The 22,237-nt window shown below is 42.0% G+C and overlaps 1 protein-coding gene across 1 annotated transcript in view; it reads right to left on the bottom strand.

Annotated features, from left to right (window-relative positions):
• Window positions 1-12,244, bottom strand: part of LOC146608533 (sodium-driven chloride bicarbonate exchanger-like) — a 44,428-nt gene extending 32,184 nt beyond the window's left edge. The window contains exons 1-2 of the mRNA XM_085348662.1: window positions 12,119-12,244; window positions 11,603-11,944 (exon numbers count right to left, since the gene is read on the bottom strand). Coding sequence (XP_085204788.1) covers window positions 11,603-11,944; window positions 12,119-12,244 — 468 coding nt within the window. The remainder of the gene's footprint in view (window positions 1-11,602; window positions 11,945-12,118) is intronic.
• Between the last annotated feature and the right edge of the window lie 9,993 nt (window positions 12,245-22,237).

Below are 22,237 nucleotides of genomic sequence, written 5' to 3'. Positions count from 1 at the left end.
TGGACCGATCCGATATTACGTATCGGTATCGGTCCGAAACTGACCTAAATTACTGGATCGGATATCGGAGAAAAATAAAAAATGTAATCCGATCCATTAAATATCACGAAAGCACCTCACAAAACTTGCAACACGCCATAACTCACCTCAGAACGTTAGCACTTCGGAGCAGTATGCATCACGTGATAGAGCGGCTGTGGCATGCGGGACCTGTCGGTGGTCTGGATAGCATTTGGAGCTTCGCTAGCAACCCGGCATTTCATCTCCGACAAAGTTATCCCGAGAGAAGTAAAGCAAGTGTGTAAGTCCATCTCTGAATGTTTGTAAAGCATTCCTGCGTTAAGCTTAACAAACGACTGCCTCTTCTTGCTGCTACTTCAATCATGAAACTGCTTAATGATCAGCTGATCAGCTTTTCTGTCGCGAGTCCGTCTCTCTTGTTTGTTTTTGGCCCACTTTGCACCAGAAAGAGGAAACCAGTGGATAAACAACAGCAGCACGTTTAAGCTTGATAAGCTGTTGTTAGAATTTATTTAATATTACTTTCTACTCGAGGATCTTTTTCTACTGTAGTTGACGGCTGGTAACTGTGCAGGGGCGGATCTAGCAAAGTTTAGCCAGGGGGGCCGATAGGACATTAACAGGGAAAAGGGGGCACAAAGACATACTTTTCTTTCTTATTCTCATTTAAAATGTCTAGCTTTTAATAAATAATTATCTGACACCCAAAGTTTTAATTTGATGTAAAATGAATAGAAGTCAATTACTGTATATAGTGACTATTAAGTCTAATATACCCTAGTAAGCTATAGTACTTTTTCCTTTGGGAAGGTACCATCTGTGCAGTCTGCAATTTTGTTGAAGAAAGATGTTGAAGCTATTTAATATTTCTTGAAAAAGAATTGATTTCTGTGCATTTTTTTTCACACTGCATCAAATTAAGGTTGATTACGTCGATTAAGCATCATGAGGTGGAGCGTGAAGGGTGGTTCCCTATTTTTTATTTATTTATTTTTGTTGTTGCTGGGAGTTGGAACCCTATTAGTTAGGTTGCTTAATATTTACGCTAAGTACTCTTTAAAATACCAGAATAGGGAGGATGGTGTAGGTTTAAGTTTATTAGATTGATCAGTATTGCTGAACTATGAAATATTTTTTTTTGCATACAGGTATAACAGAATAGCTTTAGTGTAGTTGTTGTTTTAAACTTGAGTATGAACTTATACAAAATGCAGCAAGATATTAAAAAAAAACAGTTTTGTTGATTAAAAAACACTATATCGGATTCATATCGGTATCGGCAGATATCCAAATTTATGATATCGGTATCGGTATCGGACATAAAAAAGTGGTATCGTGCCATCTCTAATTTAAAGTCATTTGACAGATTCACCACAAGATCAGCCTGCAATTAGGCATGTTAAGTGTTAAAGACAGTGCAATTAGAAAAAGACTAAATAATTATAGCTCGTTTCGAAAGGTTACCATGAGAAAGCCCCTCCTCTCTAAAAATAGCATGGCTTAAAATTGTAAAGGTGTGCCTGGACAAACCTTCTGACTGATTTTTGGAATAATGCCCTTTGGAAAGATCACCTTTCACTAACTGAGTTGAACTTGAGCTCACCGTAAACTAAAGTATTATAGAGGCAAAATGTCAATTTTTTTTCTGGCGCATGTATTTTGTTGGAGTATGTTTATTTACTTCTTTTCTCCCATTCCTCTGAACTGTTTTGTTTTTCAACACAGGAAGCGTTGAGGAGTTTGTGCATCTATATTAATTACCTATTACTGAAAACCAGAGAGAAATATAATAACTAGAAACAATGAGTTCCACCCTACTGTCCTGACTGCTTCACTCCTGTATTTTCTCTCATTTCCACACAGAATAAATGATGTAATAAACAATATCAAATGAGGACTTTTGTTTTTTTCTGTCCCAAACAAAGCTTTACTCTGTTTAATATAACAGCTGAGCCAGAATCTCCTGCCTGCAGGTCCCTGCTTCTATTTTTGGACAACGGTATTTCTGGCGTATGTTACTGACCCCAGACCAGCACACACAGCTACATCCCAGCTCACCAATCTGGGTTGAGATTAATCTGCCAGCAGGATAAAGCCTTGTCTTTGACCATGGGATCAGTGATTGAGGGCCCTGCACTGTGGGTAGAATTAAATCAGCTGGTTCTCAGTTAATGCGCTGGTCAGTGACAGAGGCTTCAGGGGGAACAGGGGCAGGACTCACGTGATCAAGACTCTAGAAGAGATGGAGGAGGGGTAGATATGGTATGATGAACAGAGACACTTGAATTTAACCTGAACAGATAGTATATCTATAGCTGTTCACCTTGTAGCTTTTTTTCCCTTTACAGCTTATTAGTTTTATTGTAGTTTTAGATGCACTAGTTATTATATGTGAAAGAAATAGTATGAACAAATTGTACTGGATATGCGGCACATATGCACAAAGCAGTGTTAAAATAGGAAGAAACAGCAGCACACAGGAGGAAAGATGAAAAAACCATCAGGCCTGGACACAAAGAGAGCATGAGAGGGGGTTTTGATGCCTCACAGTGTGAAGTCTTCATGTGCAAGCATGTGCGCAGTGATGTTAAGCCAAGCGTTACAACCTTCAGGAGGAAGGTTTGACATTGTACTTCATCTGTTTTGATTCAATCTACAGTATGTTCTGTAGATGTACAGCAAAAAAAAACCCTCATTCCCTCACAAGCATAGATGTTCTTGTCCAAAAATATTCTTTCTCAGTTATGTTTGTGGTTTAGTTTCTCATGCTGTGATATATTTATCTTTATTTTTGTTCTATATTAAGGCCGGAGGTTGCTAGAACGTCTATGTTCAACTACAATATGTAGATATCTATGCTATGCTCAAAACATGCATTCACAATAAAAGCTTCATTAAGAAATGAAGAAATGTCTTCTTTTAGTACATCAGGACTTCATTAGTCAAAAGATATAGACCAAAAACAAATATCCATTACAGAGGACATAAATGAATAGGCTGGTTCTCAGGAGGTTATAGTATATCAAGTGGACAACTAGTAGAAAGTCAGGGTCTGCAGCACCAAATCATTAATGGTACGATCACACTATGGAAAACAGTGTTTGAAGACCCACGGCACAATGGGGTCTTCAAACGCTTCAAACAATGGGGGTCTTATTGCCACTTTGTTCAATAAACTTGTGATCTTGTAGCCTTTGAAATGGTTTATTTATGGTGGGAAGAAGGTGTGTGACCAACTCTGATGCAGAAGCACAGTGATCAAATTACAATAAGACAGTCTACTATCAGTGTTCATTAATTTACGATTGATCCACGTCAATTTGGCAATTATATGCAATGTGTGATAAATCCATGAAAACCACAAATCTGTTACTGTCTACATTCAGTGCCCAGCCAGAACCTCATAGATTTGACCCAGAAATTGAGAAATTCCTCCACAAATAGTGGCATAGTTGATGTAGGATGGAAATCTAATAGTAAAATGGCTCTGCAACCTTGCAACTGATGAGTTGAACTCCAGACTAACTCGGGTTGATATCAATGTGTTGGCCATCTGTTTGCATTAGACAGCAGTTCCCCAGTCTGTCTGAAATTGACTGCAGTCGGTCTGAGTTGCATTGCAATTGTTTGGATAGAAGCTTGTTTCCCCCACCAAGTGACCTGTACAACTTTAATGGAGAGAGAATCAGATTATCAGCAAAAACTAATTACATAATTGTTATAAATTGATTTGCATGACACTGAATGAAATAAGTATTTGATCCCCAAGCGAAACATCACTTAGCACTTGGTGGAGAAACTATTGGTGGCAAGCACAGCAGTAAAACGTTTCTTATAGTTGGTCAACAGGTTTGCTCACGTCTCAGGAGGGATTTTGGTCCACTTCTCTGTAAAGAAGAGCAGGCCAAAATCGCCAAAATCCAGAGGTAATTAAAACACACAGAAACACTACATTGCTCTTGCTGTTGTCTTGTAACTGATACTTGTGGCCAGGATTCGTTAGGGGGGGTCGGATGGGTTTCCCTCTCTCCGGTCAACACGTTCCTGCCTCTGCTAAATGTTTATTCCCAGTGGGGATAAAAGTTTATGCAAGTTTATTATCTGGAAACAGTGTACAGTTTCACAAATTATATCCTGCTTGTGGCCACAGTAGATTGTGGTTTAGAAAAAAACATTATAAAGTTGCACTTTAATACATAAATAGGCAGCTTATTTTAGCGAACACTGTGTAAAATATCAGTAAAGACAGATGACGGATGATACAATGATATGAAAATCTCATAAATCTGTGTTTTATTTACAACAGAAAACAGAAAAGTGAATGGTTATACAGAAAATGAATCTTTTAAAGCATTAGCTCCTTCTTGAATTTAATGGCAGCAATATGTCTCAAAACAAATTAGGACAGAGTCATGTCCTAATGTAATGTAAATTAGTACAAACCTGTGAGTGTGCACGCAAGAATGTTTGTGTTCCCAGAACCTTTGCTCATTCAATTGGGTTGAAGACAAGTTTCATCCTTGGATTTATGTCTTTATTTTTAATTTTTTTTTTTCTCTGGGATTAGGACCCAATCTAATGCTAGCAATGGAGCTAGCACATAACTAGCTCATTTGGCAGATTGACAAAGAGAGAGAGAGACCACAAATTTGAGCTGTAGAATTTGAGGAGAGTACATGAATTTATTTTATTCTGGGAGCTATGAAGAATAAAGACTTTCTAACATATTGCTGGTTAAAAGTGTTTGTTTAGAGACGTTGATGGGTGCTACTACCTCCCATTATACTTTGGATAATGGGAGGTAGCAGCACCCTTTAGGAACCATAGCCTGCAGTCAGAGAGTGAAGCGCTCTGTTAGGATTATAAGGTGATAAAGCATGAGGTTAGAGCTGGATCACATGACCCTGAATCCTCCCTTAGTTATGCTGCAAAAGGTCTAGGTTGCTGGGGGATTCCCATGATGCACTGAGTGTTTATGTGTTTCTACACCACTCTGTATTTAATTTTAATTTTAAGTTTGTCCTGTCTTCTTCCCCCAGTCGGCGGTAGCAGATGGCCGCCTTTACCTGAGTCTGGTTCTGCCAGAGGATTTTTCCTGTTAAAATTGAGTTCTTCCTTCCCACTGTTGCCAAAGTGCTTGCTCAAAGGAGGTCATCTGACTGTTGGGAGATTTTCTATGTTTTCTCTGTAGTATTGTCTTTACCTTATAATATAAAGCACCCTGAGTCAACTGTTGTTGTGATCTAGCGTTACAAAAATAAAACTGCATTGAATTGAAGGTAGTATGAGGGTCTTTAAGATTAGGTTGGACCTGATTACAACAGGGAGCCAGAGAAGAAAAGCTAATAAGGGTTTCAGTCCCATTTAGTACTCTCGCTGCAACGTTCTGGATCAGCTGAAGGCGTATTAGATCGTTTTTAGCAAGAAATTCGAGGTCATCCAGGCCTATAGTCTGTCATGTCTTTTAGATGTGCCTGTAGTTTAGTTGATTTGTATCATCCTGTTTCATTGATGAATAAAGTTGGGTGTCAGCAATGAAAATGTAGGCATTGATTTTTTAATAATAGTATAACTAAGAGAAGTATGAATAATGTGAAAGTATTGGTCCCAACACATAACTCTGTTTGCCTAAATCTTGTGTGTGGAAAAAGGTTTCCATTTACATGCACAAATTGAAATCAGTCAGATAGATAAGAATCAGACTACTGCAACAAACATCCTTGAAATACTAACAGTGTGTTTTACTCTCTCAGCTACATCGAATGCTGCACTGAGGTCTAGCGGGATAAGCACAGAAGATGATTAATAACCTTTACTAATACTGTTTCTGTGCTATGGTGCACTCTAAATCCTGACTAAAACTCTTCAAGTAAACCATTTCTTCGCAAAAAAATGGAATCTTTTAAGAATTTTTGAAATAAGTCCTAGCATAAAGTCAAACAAACAAAACAATATTCCTTTCACATTCACCTACTGAGTGATACCAACTAAAACTTCAGCTTTAATCATCGATAAGGCATTTAGTGTTTGTGTATCTTTGCTATGAGTCTAAAAGATAACCCAGCCAACACTAAAATGTGACCTGTTTGAACTCAAAGGATGCTAACTGAACATCCTGCTTCAAAAACACAACTCTTACAATTGTGCTTTCCCACATTTTACTGTTTCAGCTAAACATTTCCTCTTACCCATTTTTGGTGTAATACGTTCAAAAGTAAGACATAATCACATTGCAGTTAGAGTTATGCCATACCTGCGAAACAAAGTTTCTTAAGTTATCTGCACAACAGGTGGCTAGTGGATTTTTCTCTTAGCAGCTAATCTACAAACAGCTGATTAAAGTTCTTGTGCAGGAAGGAGGAAAATATCAGAGTTTAGGTTTGGACATTTCATTTCATTTTCATTCCATAAAAGAAGAAGAGTGCAAACTACATCCAGAAACAACTGCATTATAGTGCTAACACAACATTGGCTCTTTGTAAGCATCTGAACAGACGGCATGCTAACACAAGGCTAGCAAAAAACCCAGAGTGATGTTAAAGCAGAGTAAATGGTAATGTCACCCAACAGCCAAAAGCCTGACCTCCAATAGGCAGTAATCAGGCTTATAGCATTGTAACTTCCATTTCTACATGTGCATGTTTCTAAAGTAGAATAACTGTATCAATCGTCAACTCTCCTAGTTGGTTTTCAATTTTGCTTTTTGTTGTCAGTTTTGTGTTCATACGTAACACTAAAAGAAGGAACATATGTGTCCTCATTACGACAGGCATTAGTTTCAGTGTGTGAGACTATAGCTATAATATGAATCAGTGCTCTTAATTGATAACGTTGTGATTTTAATTATTTTATAGATGAATACTAATTTTATTTGAATCATAAACCCTGGACTTGTGTTATCTCAAATGTGTTTCTCTGCACAAATTCGATGAAAATGCAATCACCTTTTTATATATAAAGAAGTTAAGCTGGGATGTGGCTAACATTTTTCAATGTTGAAATTCAGCCATGTTTTTATTGAAGCCACTTTTAAAAGAAAAGTCAATTGTGAAAGCTACAGCAAAAAAAATAAAAAATCCTCAGGATGACAAGCATCTAATTTCACCACACTGGAAAGATGAAAATTACTTTCAAGGAAATCCTTTAAATGTTCACAATACAGTACCTCCTGCATTTAGAATTTTAACAGTTTGCTTAATTAAAATAAAAGCAAATTTTTTCATCCTCACATTGTAAACTGTGTACCAGCACACAGAAATGAAAATATAGAGTGAAACAGGAATAAAATCATCAAATGCAACATAGCTGATACTCCAATCACAATATCTTTGAGGGTTTAACTAGTTACAAAACAACAAAGAAGATATCTTTAAATGTCAGTGTTAGATATGTCTGGGAGCTTATATTCCACATTCTTGGCCAGAATAAATCAGATCCTATTGATTCTCACAAGCTCATTTCCAGGAATCTGTGTACACTACCACATCACTCTCTGGAAAGTAGTATGTGACCTCATTACTGAATTCTTCAGGGATCTTTCCTGATATGTTCACAACAGTAGAGATGATTTACATTAATTTACCTTATGATCTAGGACAAGAGGAGTACTAAAAATCATATTAGCCAGCTGGGAGCACGAACTGGCTGTTAATGTAAATCTGCTTTAGTTGACTTTCCACATGTGTTGTGAAATAGAGTGATTGTATAGGTGGTAGCTAGCCAAGACAGATTATCAGTGGCTGCACAAGCACTGCGATTGGCCAACAGCTTCTGTTGTCATGGTTTTCATCCCTACAGATGGCCATAGTTACTGTGGCAATGACAGCAGGCTCAGCATCAGCAGCCTTCCTTGGAAAAATATGCAAGGAATACTTGGAACATTCCTGCTTTCTAGCTTGCTGTAAACACAGGGGTTCCAGGGGCATTAGGTGTGGATGAGGCTGAGACTTAAGCTGTTTGGATTTGAGCTAGCAGTGGTAAAAGCATTCAGCATTCTGTAAACACACACACAAAGACAGAGGCAACTCTATATATCTGACATAGTACTCCAGCTAAAACAAATCCAGCATTCCTGGCTTTTGTTCACCCATTTCTCTATCAGAGATTACTAGGGTCAGTACAGCAGGTTTAAGCTCCTGTCTTTCCCCTGAATGGCAGCCACATCTGTCAGCCTCCTCAGGACCTTTTGCGTGCACATCAGCACAACCGGTCCTTTCTGCACCACAGGAACCAAACATGCTATTAACTATACATGCAGTAGGAAAAATACAAACCTTAGTCCAGCTATTGTTTTTAAGTTACTGGTTATCTTCAATATTATAACAACAGGGTATACAAATCAAAAGTCAACTAACTCAGTGAGAGCTAACTGCTTGAATTGCAAGTAATGCTTTGAATAAACTCAGAAACAACATCAAAGAAGCCTACCTGATAAATAAATCCTTTATTGAGGTCCACTGAGAGCATGGTGCACCTCTTGAAACGTTGGGGCAGGATGCCCGCTAACTCTCCTTGTGCTTGCGGCAATAGTAAGATAAGAGGCTAAGGCTAAGGGCCTGAGCCCCACTCAGCTCAGGATGACTATGACTGTTGTAAGAGGACTCAGAGAGAATAACAGAGGCAGACAGCTTGTTTGTCTGTGCATCTCAGTCAAACCCTCGCCTCTCTTCTCAGCCACTCTTTTCAGCTGCTCTTCCCATGCTTTAAAAAGGCAGCAACCTTATTCCAAAAAGCTCAGCGAACACAACTTAAAAACAAAAGCAGAGACTTCAGCACCGCGCCAGCTCTCCCTGTGCCTCTTCCACTGCCTCCGACGCCTTTCATCCAGGGTAACATCAAATGTTTCTGACAAGCGTCCATCCGCCAATCCCCCCAGAGAGATTAGCGCTCTGACATCACCAGTGCTGTGCTGTGCAGAGTTCTACTGCTGAGCATCCAAGCTCTGTTGTTCTATTACCTAAATCATAGGTCGCAAGGGCTCTAAAAACACTATCCTCAGAAAGGAGCTTCACACAGTTACGGGTCAACACATACATCTAGCAGAGGACGTAAGAGGCAGGGTGGAGCGTTGCAGTTTCATTATGCACAGTAGTGTATGTATGACCTACCTGAGGCAAAGAAGCTGCTCTCTGGCTCTAGTGCATTGTCAGCAAAACTGTGATCTGCTAAAAGCAGATCCTAAAGGAACAAGCAAATATTCCTGCTGCGCTGCCGGAGACCACTGTGAAATTACAGTAGTGCTGCCTTTGTGGTTTGTGTCAGCTGATACTTCTGAAGGATTTCATTAACAGAAAAAGCACTTATCATTGAAACATTTATAAGTGAAGATCAGACAGCCATATTACAATTATAGTATGCAATCTAATTTTCCATAAGCCTGCCTCTCCTCATCCATCCATCTGTCTCTCATCTTGCTTTGATGTAGTTACTTATCTAAGGTGGACAAAAAAAAATTTCTTGTTTGTTTGTTTGTTTTGTTTTTGCTTTGTTTTATTATTTGCTTCGAGCCCTGTGTACAGGAGCTGCATGCAAAGAGATCTTTTGTTAAAAGGGTTGGCGTAATAAGCAAATGCTTCAGCCAATACCTTTTGATTAGCCTTGTCTCATGCTTTCTTGCTTTGTGGTAGATTTTAGTATTTAGTATTTAGTATTTATTTATTTATTGTCATTGTCAAGAACAATGAAATTGCGTTTGGGGCTTCCATACAACCCAAAAAAAAGAAGAAAATAATAAATACCCCTTAAAACCCAAGTGTACATATTTAACCCAGTGTGACTCCAATGCAATAAGACAATCCTTAGCAATAATGTTCGCAATAATAATCTTTGATCTTTGTTCTGTCTTCACTGAGATATTTGAATGCTAATCAATAAAATCAAAATCAAATCAAAATCATCTTCTCCAACCAGCTCTGCATCCTCTTCTTCTGCCTACCTCCATGCTCTCATCATCCTCCTCTCCACTGACACTGCTATAATTAACCATGGAAAGGAGTGCAGCCAGTCTGGGCTGCTAGCTGAGGTGGGGAGGCTTCCTCCCTGCCTGCCAGTTTTGCACAGTTAGATCACTAAGTCGAGCACAGATTTCACACAGATAACAACATTCTCAATAGAACAAACCCCGGCAACTCCAGCAAGCTTCCTCCATCTGTTCTCACTGATCTTCTCCAGCTTAAACTGGACAAATTGGCAGAAAGCCTGCTGTTATGTCAGGGTTGTACAGCAATTAGAGCTGTGCAGTCAAGTTCACATCCAAAACAAAATAATGGTCATTTGAATTGGAGTCAAGTTGATAATAGGTAAAGGAAAATAAATATATTTATCTATAAAGAAACAGATAAATGTGCAAAGACAACAACAATGATACATCTCTGCTTTACAATACTGTCAACCAGTACTGGCCAATCACAGACACGGTCACTTATAGCCAAATATAACCTTATTACAACAACACATGATGTATTATACCATCTCGTTTTTTATTTAACAATTAAGCCAAATAAAGAAGCAGTGTGTGAAAACTTCAGCAGACACAGTTGCAACATTCAATGAATTTCATTCACTTCTAATCCCCACTTGGTTTAAATACCTGGAACTCTCCACCTTTTGGTTTTACGACTGAAGTCTCTTGGATGCGAGGTAATATGTCCTCGAAAAAAACTTAAAGAAGTCCAGTCACCTTCTTGTCAAGCTTTTACGAATACGGGACGAATACGGGACCTGGATTATTAAAAACCTACATAGACAATCTGGGTGGTTGTACTTTAGGAGGTAGAGCAGCTCAATTACTAAATGGAAGTTTGGTGGTTTGAAAAAGGTGCATGTATAAATGAATGAATCAAGCAAGTTGGCTCAAGTACAGCAGAAAGGTGCTATATAAGAACCAGTCCATTTACCATTCAGTCATCTCTTCACCACTGGGCTTGACAACTGGTATAAGGAGTTTGTGCTGATGTTTTGTGTTTGGCACTGTTTATTATAGCCAAATATCTCCACTTTGGCCTTCACTGTCCAAAAAATATTGTTTGGGCTGAAGTCGCATGTCTTGTGATGTGTTCAGATAGAGCTTTGCGCACCGAAGATGCGGTCACGCACTTTTTCTAAATCTTTTTCTAACTGTACCGTTGTGAACATTTCATATGTGAGTCCCCAACTGAGGCCTTTAAATTCTGAGATGTAGCTTTTGGGTTTTTTGCCAATCGCTGAGGATTCGATGGTATGACATGAATTCGCTAGGCTGTCCACGCCTGGGAGTATAAGCAAGTGTACTGCATGTTTTCCAGTTGTGCATAACCTTTCTCACTGTAGACTGATTGCCCTTGAATTGTTTGGAAATGACCATATAATTATTTCTATATCATTACATTGTTTCTCTGTCAATGTGGTTCAAAGTCCTTAGCACTGTCTGCCACACATGTAGCAGTGTACTGTCATGGTCCAGCCTCCGTGTCTGCATCCTCGTCTGATCCAGCCTCCATGTCTGCATCCTCGTCTGATCCAGCCTCCGTGTCTGCATCCTCGTCTGGTCCAGCCTCCGGGTCATCATCCTCACCTGCAGCAGCAGCCTCATCATCATCCCCGCCTGCAGCAGCAGCCTCGTCAGCATCAGCATCGTCCGTGCCTGCAGCGTCAGCCTCATCCGCGCCTGCAGCGTCAGCATCAGCTTTGTCCAGGCCTGGGCTAGCTTCAGCTTCATTGGCTTCCGCAGCTGCCACGCTTCCGCCCGGTCCTGCCTCGCCCGGTCCTGCCTCACCCGGTCCTGCCTCGCCCGGTCCTGCCTCGCCCGGTCCTGCCTCTGTGTCTTCATCCGCACCCGCAGCAGCAGTTTCATCCTCATACTCGCCTGCAGCAGCAGCTTCAGCTTCACCCGCTTCGCTTGGTCCAGCCTCTGCTTCAGCTTCACCCGCTTAGCCTGGTCCAGCCTCTGCTTCAGATTCACCCATTTCACCTGGTCCAGCCTCTGCTTCAGCTTCACCAGCTTCGCCTGGTCCAGCCTCTGCTTCAGCTTCACCCGCTTCGCCTGGTCCAGCCTCTGCTTCAGCTTCATCCGCTTCGCTTGGTCCAGCTTCAGCTTCGCCTGGTCCAGCTTCGGCTTCGCCTCCGCCTGGTCCAGCTTCCGCTTCAGCTTCAACTTTGCCTTCGGCCTCCGGCCTGCCTTCATCTGCCTCGCCGCCGTTGCCGTCCGCACGGTCGACCCCCTGAACTGTTTGCCCCTTGCCACCATTGCCGTCCGCACGGTCGGCCCCCTTAATTATTGATGGACTCTACGCACGTTTTGTTTTTGGACTCGGTCCCTCCGTCCTGGACCTCCCACCGCCCACCCTGGTTCGGTGGTCTGTTTATGTTTTGGGGCTGTTGGGGGCCAGCCCTTGAGGGGGGGGGGGGGGGGGGGGGGAGTACTGTCATGGTCCTGGGTTGGTGACCCAGCGCTTTAAGTTTATTATTATCATTTTCTAGTTTATTCTGATTTTATATTAGTTCTTTGGGTTTGTTCGTCGTGTTTATTATCCCTACCTGTGTCTTCCCTCTGTGCTCTGTTCGGATCCCCGCGTTTGTGTTGTAAAATAGTCTGTGTGTTTCCTGTTTTACTTTGTAGGTCTGTGTCTCATTATGTCCATGAGTCCAAGCTGTGTGCCTACCTGTTCCTCGTTTCCTAATGTGCCTGCCAGTGTATTTTAGTCCTTGTCAGTTAGTTCTTGTTGTCGCGTCGTTAACGGCGGTTCCCCTCTCGTGCTGTGTTTTCTCTCGTGAGTTATATTCTTGGATTTCCGAGTTTAGTTTGTTATTGTTTTGTATTCCTTCCAAGCCTGCATTAAAGCAGAGTTTTTGAGTTCACGTTTTTCCTCTAAGTCCTGCATTTTGGGTCCAATTCCTGCCTGCCACACTGCATTCTTGCACCATATAGAAATAGAATATTGACAACATTGTTACATTTGGCTATGGTAAATATAATAGCTGAAGCTATTTAGATTAGCTTAGGTTAGCTTAGCATAAAATCAGATATTGTCTTCGAAACCAGAAATATTAGCACATTACTGTTCTTACACACTGGCTTTTATACATATTAAAGGTAATGTTTTAATTAGTCGGATATAGCATTATGCTAGTGTAACACTGGTGGTGCAATACTAGACCTGTTAGTGCTACTTCTTGCCTTCTTTGCATGTAGTGCGGGCAGTATAGTTACCTTTAACCACAGTACGCGGACAGAAGGGAAATATGGACCAGATCAGACAGGTTCTAGATTCGTAGGAGCCAAGGGTGTATGACAACAGAGGACTTGTACACAGTAGGTGTAGAAAACACAATTGCATTTATTAGCAATTATTAAAGTTGTGCACATTTAACAAAAGTAGAGCGCGCTTCTTGAAAACAAAATAAAATAAACCCCACAAATGGTCGACCTAAGGATATATTGTCTTTTGTGTCTTTTTTTTAAAAGTCAATTTCAGTCTTTCAATGTTCAGTAGTCACTCAGTGTGTTTGTAACCAGTCGGGTTACAATCTACCAGTTCATCCGGCTCTTTGGGCTGGGCTCGCCATCCAGTACTGGAAAAGGGATCCTCGATTCTTCTCAGGTCCTCAAAACCAATCCAATCCAAATAAGCAAAGGAAAAAACCTGACCATGCAAAGCAACAAATGCTACACGGGGCTTCACAGTGCTCACGTTGGCTCACGGCCTCTGGAATACAGTATCACTCTTATTATTCTCGCCGAAAAAAGGACTTTCACTATCCAGCTAGCTTCTTCGCCGCACGGGTAAACTGATCTTTCACCGTCTGTGTCTCTGGCGTATCTTACTGGCACACGAAGGCACGCACAGGTGTCTCAGCAGCGCACAGACTGGGGGGAGGGTCAGACCGGCCAATGATTGGTCGCTCAGTGGATCTGACAAACACACTCTAAAGGACTAAGTCCTGCCCCCACACCATCTATATACCACATATACATATGTACATATTAAACTTATGTTTACATGCTTTTTATCAGTATTTATTATAATTAATTTTGTTTTTATCAATATTTATTCCCATCGTGAGAGTATGAATATTTATACTTTTAATCCCGTTTTTAACACTGGGTTACACTATCCCCTCTTAGAATCATGCAAGTCCCTTTGCATGGGATAGCTAAACGGTAATGACAGGGGAACCAGCCTTCATGGGGATGACCACAGAATCTTGTTCTGTCAAGGCACTGGTAAAAGCCAGGCTTAGACCTTGAAACAGGGACTGGGCAATGGAAACGAGAGGATTTCCCAACTGACTATATTGCAGTCGTTCTGGTTGGGTTCTTGTTCTCTCTGAGCGCCTTACAGTCACTGTGGCTTCACTCTCAGTATTTGACTGACTTGAGTTTGCTTGATTATCATTTGAGTTGTCTTCTTCCACTGGCCCATCACAGGTAGATCCATCGGGTAAGTTGGCATCACTCTCGCTTTCATTGTCAGTGGTTGAGTGTTCCACCATGGTTTCACTCTCCTCTAGGCTTCCATATCCAAGTGGATTTCCACATTCAGGTAAGTTGTCACATCCGGTTAAATTGTCAGCTCCAATCAAGTTGTCATGTTCATGTAAGTTGTCTCCTCCAGGCAGGTTGTCATGTTCATGTAAGTTGTCTCCTCCAGGCAAATGAGTTTCAGTATGATCGTGATCATTAGGGTGTGTCTTTGGCTGGGGAATCTCATAGACTCGAGTGACCTTTATGGGCTCTTGAAGAGGTTCCTCTCTGAACCAACAGATATCCTCATCTTCCAGTTCTGAATGATCACATTCCTCATGTTGTTTAGGTGATTGCCTTGTTTTTGGTTTGCGTACATGAGTTGGTTGGACAGGTTTCTCTTCAACAGGGGCAAGAAAACCACAAGGGAGCAAGAGATCGCGGTGGACTGTGCGGACTGGGCCCTCTTTTGTTAGGGGTTTTATACTGTAGACGGGCAAGTCACCTGCTTGGTTCACCACAACGTGAATATCAGTCTCCCACTTGTCGGCTAGCTTGTGCTTGCCTCTGAGACGGACTGCACGCACCAAAACTCTGTCACCTGGCTCTAGTTTTGAGGGTTTCACTCGCATATCAAATCTTGTTTTGTTTCTTTCTGCCATTTTGTTAGCATGGTCTGTTGCTAGTTTGTAGGTCTCTTGTAGAGTTGCCTTTAGTTTTGTTATGTACTGAGAATGCGACTTGAAACTTTTGTTGTTAAAGGGCAGCCCAAATGCTAGATCGACTGGCAATCTTGGCTGACGGCCAAACATTAACTCATATGGGGCAAAACCAGTTGTATCGTTTTTCGTACAATTGTACGCATGAACGAGTGGTTTGACATAGTTGTGCCACTGAGTTTTGTCCTTTTCCTCAAGAGTACCTAGCATACTTAGTAACGTCCTATTGAAACGTTCTACCGGGTTTCCTCTGGGGTGATAGGGTGTGGTCCGGATTTTACGAATGCCCATGATCTTGCAAAGCTCTTGGATAATGTGGGACTCGAAGTCGGGACCTTGATCGCTATGCAATCGTTCGGGTATCCCGTAGTGGACTATGAAGTTGTCCCAAAGGGCTTTGGCAACGGTCTGAGCTTTCTGATTGCTGGTAGGGATGGCTAATGAATATTTCGTGAAATGATCGGTTAATACAAGCACATCCTTTACATTACTTCGATCAGGCTCAATGGACAGGAAGTCCATGCAGACTAGTTCAAGGGGTCTGGTGGATTTGATATTCACTAGTGGTGCTGCTTTTTCTGGAGGAGTTTTGCGTCTTACACAGCGGTTGCATGTTTTGATCTTATGTTCTATATATGCTGCCATGCGAGGCCAATAGAACCTTGTTCGGGCAAGATCTAAGGTACGTTCAGTGCCTAAGTGGCCCATGTCACAGTGGAGGCTTTGGAAGACTGAGTCACGGAGCTGTTCAGGTAAGACAAGCTGGTAAGTAACATCTCCATCTTGGCGAGTTCGGTACAGGATGTTATTGTGCATCTCCAATCGATTGAGCTCTCGGAGTAGAAGGTTGATGTCAGGAAGTTCAGCTCGCACAGTTGGTGGGACCTTTTCTCCAGTTTCAACTTGTGCAATAACTTCCCTCAGACAAGGGTCTGTTCTTTGTTCGTTTGTGATCTGTTCAGGGGACATATGGGGCATAACAGGAAGACCACCACAGTCATTTTCATTGACAAAGTCACCTGGAATGGCAGCTGCAGAAATGGCTAGCGAGTGAACCAAAGGGATGGTGTCATTTTGAGAGCTGCATACAAGGTGTTTCTCACAAATAGCAGACACTACTTCAGGACTTAAACTGCTGTCAGGTAGGGACAGGTGAGTCTGTGTGAACTGCTGTATGCGGTCGAGCTCTTTTTGGGACACTGCGTCGTTAAGCAACTCGCCATGTGGCCGTCTAGAAAGGCCATCTGCATCTGAGTTAAGCTTGCCTGCTCTGTACTGGAGCTTAAAGCTAAACGTTGACAGGGCAGCTAGCCATCTGTAACTCATGGCATCCATCTTAGCAGTAGTTAATATGTACGTCAGAGGATTATTGTCTGTTACGACAGTAAACTGATTTCCATATAAGTAATCTGCAAACTTTTCCGTTACTGCCCACTTCAAGGCTAAGAACTCTAACTTATGGGCGGGATAACGAGATTCACTCCTAGACAACCCACGGCTTGCATAAGCTATCACCCTGGTCTGGCCATTCTGCTCTTGATAGAGCGCGGCGCCAAGCCCTGTAGTGCTGGCGTCGGTATGGAGCGTATATGGCAGTTTAGGGTCGGCAAAACCCAATACAGGCGCAGTACTGAGCTTTTCAATGATGGTTTTGAAAGCAAGATCACAAGAGGGAGTCCATCGCTCGCCGAAAGGTGTCTTGGGGTCATGGTACTGGACAGACTTAGCTTTAGGCTTTGTGCTTTTGCGCAAAGGAGGGTAGCCTGATGTTAAGTCAGTGAGGGGCTTAACGATACTCGAAAAGTTCTTAATGAACCGCCTGTAGTACCCTGAAAAGCCTAAGAATGAGCGGAGCTGTTTAAGATCACGGGGCACAGGCCAGGTACTTAAGGCTTCCACCTTTTCAGGGTCAGTCTCCACTCCCTTGCTGGACACAATATGCCCAAGATATCTGACAGAAGTTTGGAAAAATTTGCATTTTTCGGGTGAGAGTTTGAGCCCATATTCTTTCAGGCGATCAAGAACTTTCATTAAGCGAGCCTCATGTTCTTCAAGTGTCTTGGAGAATACAATGATGTCATCGAGAAACACGATCACTTCGCGCAGGTTCATGTCGCCCATACATTTCTCCATGAGCCGCTGGAATGTGCTGGGGGCGTTTGTAATGCCTTGGGGCATTCTATTAAATTCCCAAAAGCCGATGGGACATACGAACGCCGTCTTTGGTTTGTCCAGCTCCTCCATCTCAATTTGGTAGTACCCAGATTTTAAATCCAGGACCGAGAACCATTGCGACCCGATCAAGGTGGAAAACGTTTCCTCCAAATTGGGGAGAGCGTAAGCATCTTTTATAGTCTGCGCGTTAAGCTTTCTGTAGTCGATACAGAGGCGGACTTCACCATTTTTCTTCCGCACGACTACAATGGGTGAAGAGAAAGGGGAGGTAGATTCCCTGATCACGCCAGCTTCTTGCAGTTCTTTGAGGTGCTTACGGACTGCCTCCAGGTCGTTCGGATGTATGGGACGCGCTCTATGCTTGAACGGTGTTTCATCTGACAATCTGATTGTGTGTTTCACTTGATCCGTCTTTCCAAAGTCAAGATCATTCTGTGCAAACACTTCGGGCATTTGGCTTAGCTTTTCGGTTATGCGTTCCTTCCATTCAGCGCTAATAGGGGAAGAGTCAAAGTTATATGTTACATTTGACTTCTGCTCAGTTCGGGATCTTGGAGTTCTCACTGAGTGTTCGTGAGATAGAACTCTTTGATATGCACTGACTTCTCCGATGACACAATTTAGAGGGATTGTCACATCATGTTCGGATTCATTGGTAAGTATAACTGGAACAAGGTAAGGTGCTCGTTCAGGTAGGTCTATGAGACAAGGTTTCACAAGGATGTCACCAGGTAAGGCTGACATTCGTGGATACTCTAACAAGACAGACTTTTCACCGTTACCGGCTGACACAGCTACAGCACCATCTAGAACAACAGTTTGGCCTGCTGGAATCAACTGTGGCTCTTTGTTGTGCATCGTCACTAAACCAAGACTACTGTCTTTGGACTGTTTGTGTCGTGACTCAAGAACTTTTAGAACTGCCCTATAGCCATATGGCAGGTTCAGCTGCAGTTCATGGCATGTGTTAGAGTACAGCTCATAAAGTACATCTAATGTGTTTGTCCCAATTAGCACTAAGGACTGAGAAGCTGTGCGCACATCGGGGACAACTAAGGCAAGTGTCGGCACTTCAGCTTCAATGCCAAGGAAGTCCTTTGGGAAAGTGACATGCAGTTCAATGTAGCCTAAGTAAGGCACAGACTGACCGTTGGCACCCTCAACTTCTAAAAGTTCAAACAATGGCTTAATCTCATGAGAGGACAAATGCTGACGATAGTAGGACTCGGGGACTGTAGTCACCTGGGAACCAGTATCTAGCAAACAACTCACTGTGTGACCATTAACTTTCACTTGTGCAGTACTCTTCGTACCAATTAGACCTTTAGGAAAGTCGAAGGAATCTGATCTTGTGTGTGACTTTAGGCTGGCACGCTTTTTAGGTGAAGCTTTTTGTTTAACCTGGGTGGGACGGGTTAACAAAGCATCAGCCTCCATTTGTCCCGCAACGGAGGCAGAATTTAGTTTAAAGAAAGCTGATCATTCTGCCTGTCCCATATCTGCCTTCTCACTCTTAATTCCTTTCGTTTTGCAACTACAAGGGCAGGATTGGGCTCTGACTCACAAGTGGCTACTATATGTCCATCTTCCCCACAGCGGAAGCAATACCAGGGCTTGGGCCTAGTACTGCGGCGGTTGGGTGGAGGTGAGTCTTCAGGTTTGGCATGGTCAGGTTTTTTATTTTCAGGTTTCCTTGTTCGAACTGTCTTCAGTGTTGCTTGTTTCTTTGGCTTCACAACGGCAGCTAATTGGCTTTTTAGATCGGCAACTTGTTTTTTCAGCTCTTCTAGACTATCTGACTGTGCTTGGCGAACATCTGCATTTGTTTCAGTGACCGTCTGTTCATGAGACACTGCTTTTGGTTTCGTGGCGCTAAAGTGTTTCTTCATTCGCGTGTTTTTAACTTCTTGTCGGTTTTCTGCAGTACGCAGGAGAAGCAATAGCTCTGCATAAGTGGGCGGCTCCTTATGCTTTAGCTCCAATTGCAACTCCGTTAGCAAGTTATCATCCCAGCAGCCTCTGTAAAACTGTTTAAGAAGCTGCTTATTTACTTCATGTGGTTCAAGCCCACCTCTGCGCACGGTGTGATTGACTGCCACCTGCAAACGAAGCAGATAAGCAGAGGGCTTTTCACCATGATCTTGGAGGGTGTTCATGAAGCGTACAAACAGTTCCTCACCATCTTCGACGGTGCCAAAAGCTGAATCCAGAAGTTTAAGATAGTCTGCAGGAGTGGCTTCTGGCCCAAGAGGGCGGATGACATCAGAAGCGGGAGCAAGGAGACTTTCAAGAATCTTACGAGTTTTTCCCAACTCGGACAAAGAAGCATCTTCCATCAACAAGTCAACATGAGAACGCCATGTTTCATAGTCAGCTTCGCTGTAAGGTCTGGGCATCTTGCCAGAGAAAGCTCTGAGTCTTAATGTAGAGTGAGCATGTGATGTCTTTTCAACACTCTTGACAACATGCTCGACTACTACTTTCTGAACCTCTGGTGGGTTGAGGTCAGTTGGACTCAACATTTGAGGTGTCAAGTTTGGTCTCATGGGGCGTTGGAATGTGCCCTGAATGGGTTCAGGAGGGTGAGGCAGTTCAGTTAAGACTGAAGGTGAGGCTCCAAGTTGTGTGGATCCTACCACAGGGCAAGTCTGATCAGCAGCATCATTTTCAGGGTTTCTCTCAGCTGTCTCAGCAGCTTCAATGGTGTTCCCTATTGTGGATAGGGCCTCCCGCAACACTTCTTCGAAATCCTTCCCACTTAACTTGGCTAAACCCTTCAGGTTGCTAATGTAAGCCTCAGTAACACTGCCCCCTACGGTCTTAGTATAGACGTCAGTTAAGGCTCGAATGCGGTAACTGACATCTGGATTGTCAGTGGACTGTAAGAGGTAAGGCAGCTTAGGTGCTAATATTTCAACGGCTGCACCGGACTCGAACTCTAAAATCTGGCTTTTGTGGAATGCAGAAGAGTCATCATCGACAGCGAGTACTCTACGAATAGTACCATGTTGCTCCAGAAACTCAAATACCTCTTTGTCTTTCTCTCTATCTGTAACACCGCTAACAATAATGGCATTTGGTACTTTAACGGCATACTTCTCGACAAAATCCATTTTCACAGTATGTGAGCATTTGATCAAAGGTCAAAGAGGATTCCAATGTTGTCACACAACACTCTAGGCTCCTGGCTGGCTCGCCACTTTTTTTATGTAACACTGGTGGTGCAATACTAGACCTGTTAGTGCTACTTCTTGCCTTCTTTGCATGTAGTGCGGGCAGTATAGTTACCTTTAACCACAGTACGCGGACAGAAGGGAAATATGGACCAGATCAGACAGGTTCTAGATTCGTAGGAGCCAAGGGTTCAGTTCAGTTCAGTTCATTTTTATTTCAAACATTTCAAACATGTGCCTTCACAATCATTACAAAATATCATTCCATTATTTGTTTGAAAAGGAGTAGGCTGAAGTATTTACTTATTTGTCCCTACCCCCTCAAGTTTTACCTCTCATTCATTTAATTTTTTTTTTGTCTTAAATTAAACAAACAACATATGAAACATATAAACATATGAAGTAAAACAAAACATAACATACATAAATCAAAAACAAGAAATTAGCAAGCCCCACCACAGTATAGTTTCTTTCATATGAAAAATACAGAATGTGTATATTTGCAGATACACAAGTTATGGAAAAACAACAAACCAAAACAAAACAAAAAAACAAAAAAACAACCAAAAAAGAACCGCAACACCATTACCAGCAACATTACCATCCTGGGTTAACCCCGTTTTCTTCATTCTTATACTTATTTAAAATTAGGTTTTTATATTTTACTTTAAACTGTTTTATGTTTTGACTGTCTTTTATTTCTTCTGTTAGACTGTTCCATAATTTAACTCCTGCAATTGAGATTGACATAGTTCTTAAAGTTGTTCTAGCACTTTGTATTTTTAAATTCCATTTCCCTCTTAAGTTATACCCACCTTCTCTTTCTATGAACAATTTACAGATTTCTTTGGGAAGCAATTTATTTCTGACTTTATACATTATTTGCGCTGTTTTAAGCTTCACCAAGTCTTGGAATTTAATAGCTTGCATTTTGACAAAGAGTGCATTTGTATGGTCCCTGTACCCTACATTATTTATTAATCTAATGGCCCTTTTCTGTATTATAGTTATTGTTTGTGTGTTACTTTTGTATGTGTTTCCCCAGACCTCTACACAGTAGCTCATATATGGCAGTAGTAAAGCACAGTATAAAATGTGCAGTGCTTTCTGATCCAACATATGCTTGGATGGTGTATGACAACAGAGGACTTGTACACAGTAGGTGTAGAAAACACAATTGCATTTATTAGCAATTATTAAAGTTGTGAACATTTAACAAAAGTAGAGCGCGCTTCTTGAAAACAAAATAAAATAAACCCCACAAATGGTCGACCTAAGGATATATTGTCTTTTGTGTCTTTTTTTTAAAAGTCAATTTCAGTCTTTCAATGTTCAGTAGTCACTCAGTGTGTTTGTAACCAGTCGGGTTACAATCTACCAGTTCATCCGGCTCTTTGGGCTGGGCTCGCCATCCAGTACTGGAAAAGGGATCCTCAATTCTTCTCAGGTCCTCAAAACCAATCCAATCCAAATAAGCAAAGGAAAAAACCTGACCATGCAAAGCAACAAATGCTACACGGGGCTTCACAGTGCTCACGTTGGCTCACGGCCTCTGGAATACAGTATCACTCTTATTATTCTCGCCGAAAAAAGGACTTTCACTATCCAGCTAGCTTCTTCGCCGCACGGGTAAACTGATCTTTCACCGTCTGTGTCTCTGGCGTATCTTACTGGCACACGAAGGCACGCACAGGTGTCTCAGCAGCGCA

This window comes from Diplotaxodon limnothrissa, linkage group LG23 (genome assembly GCF_057381915.1).
Source record: "Diplotaxodon limnothrissa isolate DT_005_m linkage group LG23, D_limnothrissa_male_GT1.1, whole genome shotgun sequence".
NCBI classification, from domain to species: domain Eukaryota; kingdom Metazoa; phylum Chordata; class Actinopteri; order Cichliformes; family Cichlidae; genus Diplotaxodon; species Diplotaxodon limnothrissa.
Note: the sequence above shows the minus strand (reverse complement) of the source record. Positions and strands in the feature narration are given on the sequence as shown.